The 8,196-nt window shown below is 37.3% G+C and overlaps 1 protein-coding gene across 1 annotated transcript in view; it reads right to left on the bottom strand.

Moving 5' to 3' along the window:
- Positions 1–247: 247 nt before the first annotated feature.
- LOC125032439 (zinc finger protein ZPR1-like) overlaps positions 248–8,196 on the bottom strand; it is a 9,064-nt gene continuing 1,115 nt past the window's right edge. Inside the window, exons 2-8 of the mRNA XM_047623562.1 lie at positions 5,996–6,130; positions 5,168–5,417; positions 4,543–4,703; positions 4,053–4,388; positions 2,955–3,166; positions 1,903–2,032; positions 248–1,698 (exon numbers count right to left, since the gene is read on the bottom strand). Coding sequence (XP_047479518.1) covers positions 1,486–1,698; positions 1,903–2,032; positions 2,955–3,166; positions 4,053–4,388; positions 4,543–4,703; positions 5,168–5,417; positions 5,996–6,097 — 1,404 coding nt within the window. The 5' untranslated portion in view covers positions 6,098–6,130 and the 3' untranslated portion in view covers positions 248–1,485. The remainder of the gene's footprint in view (positions 1,699–1,902; positions 2,033–2,954; positions 3,167–4,052; positions 4,389–4,542; positions 4,704–5,167; positions 5,418–5,995; positions 6,131–8,196) is intronic.

The following is an 8,196-nucleotide window of genomic DNA, read 5'->3' as shown; positions in this document are numbered from 1 at the left end:
AAGGCTTTAACGACAATTTTGATATTGAATAGAATTTCTTCTGTTATATACATTCTTTCACAAATCTTGGATAAAAATCTCTAAAATACAACCATTAGATCAATCCGTGCCATGTAGTAAATTTTTTTAAATTATATTTTTTCTATTACTACATCACATGGCCTTCTCCTTATAATCTACCTTCCTTACTACATCAACCCCCTTTAAATTCCCACGGCCAATCGAAAGGATCAAGAAAAACGCACACTTCATATTCCTCTATTAATTTATTCTAACTCCAGCCTCCTGAAAGGGGAGCCCAGCCTCCACAATCCCTAATGGTGAGATGGAACGTGAAAATGAGACAAAGTCGCTATGACCCAATGACGGATGAGAAGGACTTTCCCCGACCACTCTTTGGAACTTAGGTCTGTTATCACCTCAGAGAAATAATAATAATCAATAAGTTCAAAATATCCAGTTGAACGGTAAATGTCCATTGTTTTTGTAAGGATTTTCCCGACACAGCAATGTCAACGACAATGCAACAAAGAATGACACTTTCAAAGGTAAGTGTTCCTATACCCTTGTAGAACCTCCAATTTGTTTCTTTTCTTCAGGTAGGAAAGAATGAAAGAAAGAAGACAAAAAGTTCATAAAAAAAGAAATAAAACTATTTAGCAAATCTGTTGCAAAAAAAATTTGTACTTACTTTCCTGAAATACCCTTAAGTTTTCTTCTCCTGCTCTATATAGTCTGCTTATCCTATTTTCATGTTTTATTTTTTTTATTTAATCGAATTATTTCCTATGCTATCTGTTGGTGTATGAGCACTATGACATGTAAATAAAGAATAGACAGATTTTTTTTCAAAAACAAAGAGTGGACTTTGAGAGGTTAAATACTTGTATAAAAGTTACAGAAGATATTCACGGTCAAAAGACTGTTCTTTATATTAAACATAGGCATTATTTTCATCTCTCTTTTTTTTTTCTTTTTTTTTTTTTAATCTCATCACACACAATCAACTTTTTCAAATTTCATACATGTATGTAGACTTTCACAACATAACTTTTAATATGGCTCTATACAGTAGCGTATGTGAGACTAAGTCTGGAATGCGAGTTAATGCTACACTAAGTAAGACGAGGACATCAGTACAAGTCTGGCCCGAAAGTATATCCCAGAGGTACACGTATTTGTCGTAGAGAACTTTTACTTTGCCTACATGTTATAATCTGTTTGACCTAATCCATTAAATCAGCAATTCAAAGAAGTAATGAAAAGATGGCTGTTTTCTTTTTTTCTTTTTCTTTTTTTCTCTCTCTCTCCTTTCACCAACACAAAATTGTAACAAACAATTATTTATATTGAGAATATAAGACTCCTTGCCTTTCATATTTACATCTTAAATAGCTCTGCATAAGCATCATCACCAATTATCATAACTATTGCTATAAATAACAACAAAGACGACAATAAACAGTGCTAGACAGGGATTGACGATCATGCTACCACTGCCTTGGACTCGACTATCTCCTCTTCGTAGTTCTCCGTTTTCATGTCATTCAGTCCCAGGGTTTCATTCTGGTCGAAGGTGCGCTCATATTCCTCAATTGTCATCTCTGGGTCATCATCAGGGGCATAGACATTCTGCAAGTAGCTGTTGCCGGCCGGGTCGTCCATGGTGATTGTTACCAGGAGTTCTCCATTTATGACCTGTTGAAAAGCAGGTTGCTAAAATTAAGATGAATAAAATAAATGTCAGCCTTACACACACACACACACACAAACACACACACACACACACACTTACACACACAAAAGATAATCTTAACCACTTGCATCTGAGCTTCATTATCAACCCTAAACACCGCACACCCATTCATGTCTCTCACACACCACAGATCCCAATTCGCTCACCGAAGTCAAGTCGTCTGTAAGCTTCTCCATCACGGCCCTGCGTTCACTCTGGGAGGAGTCTCCTGAGAGGAAGGGGTTGCTCTTGAGGTCCTCGCGGATGTCTGTCACCAGGCCCTCCAGGGTGGTGAACCTTGAGAGGAGAAATTTTGTGTAAGCTAAAGCGGTTTAAGACTGAAGTTTATTTATTAATTTATTTCTCTATTTGATCTATTCATTTTTTTAAGCCTTAGGTGCATTTAACTATCTGTGTCCTTTTCACCGAGTTACAGAACTATTTTAAATTAATCTGTCTGGTAAAAATATATTTCAAATTTTTTTTACTGTCTTCCCGATGCCAAAAAATTACAACCTGTCATGTAAAGGAACTTAATTTCAACAATAAGAAAAGTTGTGAAATATATTAAACTTGGAAATCAATCTGAAACATGAATTACACAGCTACCATGCTTTTAACTCAAAACAAAAAATCCTTAAAAGAACTTGGACAAAAGGATTAAAGAAACAGGATATAAATGAAAGGATATAAAATACCCAAGGCACAAACGCAGGTTCATGAAGAGGTAATGAAACCTGCTTTTACGCATAATAGGCTTCACAAGAGCAAAAGCACCCAAGGAGTCAATTAGTAGACTACATGACCTCCCGTCCTTGAATTTTTGAAATTATTTTTTGTGTGTGTGCCATTAATATTGATTATGATGTTATTATTGCCAATAACATCATTATCAATCATGTTTTTGACAATACTAACAGCTATATAAAAAAATATATAAATTTCCAAAAATAAAGAAAAAGTGTAAATAGGTGAGATGGGTAGGATTAGTATAAACCTTACTCTTTGGTGACTAGCCCCTTGTGGAGCCATCAATGCGTAAATACAATCCATAAACTCACAGCGGCAGGTACATTCACATCATCTCTGGCAGCAGTGTGTTAGGTTGAAGGTTACGGAGGACCATTTGCAAAGGTTCTGAACCCCCCTACCCCCTTAACCACCACAACGAACCAAACACGGCTGCCCAACCAACCCCACGCAATACAGCTCCACTTACTTCCCACCGAGGATTCCACTTCCAATGTAGAGGTCGAGCTCGGGGATCTCCACGGTGCACGTCTCGGTCTTGAGGACGTCGCGGGCCAAGTCGGTCGGGTCGGTGATCTTCAGGCTGATCTTCTTGCCCTTCTCGTGGATGCCGCTGCCACTCTTGACCTCGTTCGTGCGGTTCCCACAGCTCTCGCAGTGGGTGGCCATGATGATAACCTCCTGGGAAGGGAAGGTAAAGGCGATGGAGAATGAAGATGTACATTTTGTTGATGAGCGAGAATGGGAATTCATACACTGACGGTGGATGAAAAAGAAAGGCTAAACTTTCTACCATGTTGATAAAACAGCAGGAAAAAAAAGAACAAGAAAAAGAGAGAGATAGAGAGATAAAGAGAGAGAGAGAGAGAGAGAGAGAGAGAGAGAGAGAGAGAGAAACAGCTACAATAAGTTTTTCTGCCATGATGAAGAATGGAAATACATAAGAAAGCTATTAACCCTAGAGGTTCAGCTTGATGTACCGAACTCCCAGACTCAAATTCGGCTCGTTGCCATTAACCATTTTTTAAAATTTTCTTCACCCGTCAGTAGGGGGTTAAAAGAAATTAAGAAAAAAACAAAAGGCAAGGAATAATCCATATCAGTAATAAAAAAAGAGGAGGAAACAATCATTACATTCTTGCAGTTGCACTCACAGTCTACTTCTTAACATTTTGAAAGCCGTTACTGCATACTTCCCATTACAGATACGCAAATGAATGGGACTACCTAGCAACCTTTCAATACCTGGCATTTGGAAATATGCAACCAAATTCATTCTAAAATCATGTCAAAAATGGATGTCTGTGGTTACACTTATGATAATTTATCCTCTATCATCAAACTAATGCCATTACAACAAAAAAGAATCAGCAGAACACATAATAAAATGGAAACAATGCATATGACAATGACAACAGCTGCAGCACATACGTAATAATAATAATAATAATAATAATAATAATAGTAATAATAATAATAATAGTAATAGTAATAAGAATAAGAATAAGAATAATAACAATAACAGCAACAACAACAACAATTTACAGAAACCCATGCTAAGTCTTACCTGAAAGTATGGAATCTGCGTGACCTTCATCTTGGTCTCGACGGGCTTTGAACACCGATCGCACAACGTAGAAAAGCTCAACACTTCATTCTTGATGTCTTCTTTCTCTTCCTCTTCCTTGCCTTCCTCTCCTTCTCCCTCTCCATTTCCTTCCTCCTCTTCCTTCTCCTCTTCTTCCTCAGCTTCCTGGACGGCTGTCAGCTCAGTTTCCACTTCCTGTAGGCCGAGAGCCATGTTCTGCTCGGCCGTTCTTCTGTAATTCTTTTTCTTTAGCTCCGGGTCTGGTTTGGGGGCAAAGGGGTTCTCCACAAAGCTGTTGCCTGTGGTGTCGTCCACCTACACATTGGGATGGTGTCAGGTCATTAGCATTTTGCTTACTAAGATTATCATTATCATCAACAATGCTGTTATCATATATCTTTCTGTAAAATATCTAGACGTATTGACACAAAAAAGGAAGAGGGAAAAAAAGATGGAAAGGAGGACATACAACTATCGTGAAGGGCTCCTCAAGTGACAGGAGGGAAGTTAGCTTATCCATAAAGATCTCAATCTGTTCTGCAATTTCGGGATTAATCAGCCTTCTGGCAGACTGATCCTGGTTAAGCCCTTCAATCGTGCGGCGGATGATCCCTTCCACTGTGGTCACCTCTGAAACCAAATGGATGTCAACTAAGCAGGCAGAAACAGACAGACAGACAAAATATGATTTTTTTTCCCTCTGAATATGCTTTATATACCTTACAGTTTTTTAATACATGACATATACATTTACTCCTATTTCCCTCTCTCTGCTTCATCTCCCATTATTATTTCCCTTCCCTCTTCCCCATTACTCGCACCACTTCCCCTTTCCTTACCCCAACCTTGCCTGTCTGCCTCTCTTCCATCTTTTCACAATATCCATAACTTCCTTCTCCCATTCAGTTTCATTTCCTCCTCCTTTTTCCCTGATTCTGTGATTCCCCCTTCACAGGCTTTCACTTCATTCCCTCTCCCCTTCCATTCGCACATCGCCATCTCCCTTCACCTCTTCCCTGGTTCCCCTTCCATCCCTACGCTCTCACCCGCCTCCCACCTTCTTACCCGCATCCTCATCCTACTGAAAGGCTCACCTCCCTTCTCGCTATCTCCTGGGATTTCCAGCTCCACCTCGGGGATGCTGAAGGTGGCATGGTCTGACTTGACCACCTGACGACTCAGGTCCCGTGCCTCCTTTATGGCCAGCTCGTAGCGCACCCCCAACTCTTGCACGCGGCCCGGTTGGAAGCCTGTGTTGTGGTGGCCACAGTGGGAGCAGTCGAAGGAGGTTAAGATCACCTCGCGGAAGTGCGGGATTCGGGTCATCAGCAGACGGGTGGTTCCCTGATAATGTAATAATCATGAGATATCAATAATAGTAAAAAATGCTAACAATATTAACAATGATGATGATGATGATGATGATAAATAATTAAATAAATAAATAAATACACACACATACAAACAATACTAATAATAATTCAGAGAAATATTGAGATGAAATTTAAGATAAATATCACAAATGAAGGCCATCACCAGCACTCCATGATGATAATATTGAGCAAGACCAGAACTAGTTGAGGAAGAGTACCAAATTATGGTGGAGAGAATTCTTAAAGTATTGAAGACCAAATTTACCCTTTTTAGGGTTAACACATTTATTGATTTGTGATGAAAAAAATTGTACCTTCACCTTTTACATTCCTAGCTTGGAAGAAGCTGGATACTGACCACAAGCCAATGGTAGTGACTCACAAGTACCCTAGCTTCTCACACAAAAACAGTATTTTGATGAGCATGCTGTACCATTGTTAAACATGGATCAGTGTGATCTTCTATTTCTGAAGTTCGTATTACATAAAATTATATAAAAAAGGTACTTTTCAAACAACTATCACACAATGATGACACCAATAACTCACCATTTCTTGGCAACGGAGACAGAGGCTTTCAATTATGGTGACGTGTGGATCGTCACTCTCGGAGGCAAGGTCCACGTATATGGGCTCCACTCCCTCCCCCATCCTGTAGAGCTTTTGGTATTTGCAACTGAGAGTCTGAAATGGAAAGAAGCTCTTTATCAATAGTGTTATAAGCTTTAAGGATTAAATTTTTTAAGCTTAAATTGATAATGGCAACTGAAATTAAAACTGTTAAATAAATGACAGGTTTTTGCAATGATTTCTGGTCTATAATCTTTAAAGTGTCATTTTACTTTCAAATATTATCAAAACAGTTTTGGGACTATGTTGGGAGGAAACAACAAGCAAAGAGATGACTGCCTGTCTTCTTCATTGATATGGGTATTTCATAAGTGATAATGATGAAAAAGATGAAATCTCAAAATTAATAAATTCATAACTTTTTTTTTTTTTTCCCCAAAAATGAAAATATGAACAGCAGTCTTCTATTCTCATTAACCAAAGATGACATGATTTTACCAGAACAAGGTCACAAAATTCCTATATTGGTAATGAAATGACTTGCCTACATCAAATATCCTCTATTTCACATCCTGATGGACAAAAATTCCTTTATCTAACAACTCTTAAATAATAACGGAAATGAACCACTATCCTCTAAATATTCACACACAAAATATATAGATAATATGATACTAATCTACTCTTTTTCTTGAAACACAAATACTACAAAAGAATTAATGGAAGTTTATTAAACTAAGGCAAACTCTAGAGATTGGACAAAAAAAAAAAATCTCAAAGCTGAATAAAGTACTCACTACCAGTTCATATTATATACTGTACATCTTTAAACTCAGTACATATTGAGATAATTTTTTTGTTTTTAAATAAAATAAAAATAAATAAATAAATCAATAAATAAATAAATAAATAAAAAATAAATCAACCAATCTTGAGAATGGCTCTTCCAATTAAATGCTCTTAACTCAAGATGGTTACATTTCAACTAAAGTTTGGTGAAGCCTGTCTTGTGTATTTTGGTTAATTTGTTAGAACATAGTAATTTTTAAAAACTGAACCACTTGCTATTTCTTTTAACAAAACAATGACTATCCATAAAAAATAAATAAATAAATATATAAATAAATAAAATAGTGCTGTGGCCTCCATGCTATAACCCTCAAATACATATATACTGGAAAGACCGCACTTACACGGATCATATACATGAAAATAAAAAAACAAAACAGTCTACATCATCTATCAAGCCAAAATGTACTTTATGGCTTGTCAACCTTTTCCAGAATACTAACAGACATTGTGCCAAGCAGAAAAAGGCTCCTGGCAGACAACTACGGCATTTCCTTTGCAAGTTAATGAAAATAAATCTGTACAACACTTAATTCTTTGGTATACTTTTACAAAATGACTGCACTAACCGGGTAAATCCAATGATGCTGTTAATAAAGGGAGGAGAAAAAAGCTACACTCACCGGTGCATGAAATAATCAAAACAAAAAGGCAAAAATGAGGAAAATAGCTTGTGATGCCCACCACTCAGGAAGCAAATCCAAGGCAATCTGGATGGGAGTCTGGGGGCAAAGCCTTTAGGTCAGGAAGGAGCTTAATTCAAGTGATGTTTGTGGATTCAAAAAAAGTTTTTTTTTTTTTTCCAAAGGTTGTTGGATGGAGTAATAAGAGACTTGTCCTGTGAGGGATACAGTCACTTTGTAATCGTTTACTTTTGTTCTTTCCTGAACCAGTCATTTGTGATAGAAGGCAACAGTAGATCCACACATAATATACCATCAATAATCAAAATGAAAAATAATAACTAAGGTTGGATGGATATGTATAATAAATAAATTAACTACAACCCTCCGTGTTCTTCAACCAAAGGTACAGTTATAGGGCATGATGATATGACTTTCATGAGTGACGGTATATGTGACCTCAACAGAGTGATGAAATCTCAATTAAAATCAAAGAGGTTTTGACATAAAACATGACACAGCAGTTCTTTTGATCTTCATCCTTTCCTGTTAAATACTCAAGTGATGAAATTATGTTTAATCTGCAGTGCATTTGGCTACAGAAGAGCCATTTATCAGGAAAATAAAACTCCATTTCAATCGATCAATGGAGCTGATGCAGAGCCACACCCAAATGCAAGGGACCCTCAACCTACAGGCAGGCCTTAG

Source organism: Penaeus chinensis, chromosome 14, assembly GCF_019202785.1.
Source record: "Penaeus chinensis breed Huanghai No. 1 chromosome 14, ASM1920278v2, whole genome shotgun sequence".
In the NCBI taxonomy this organism is placed as follows: Eukaryota; Metazoa; Arthropoda; class Malacostraca; order Decapoda; family Penaeidae; genus Penaeus; species Penaeus chinensis.
Note: the sequence above shows the minus strand (reverse complement) of the source record. Positions and strands in the feature narration are given on the sequence as shown.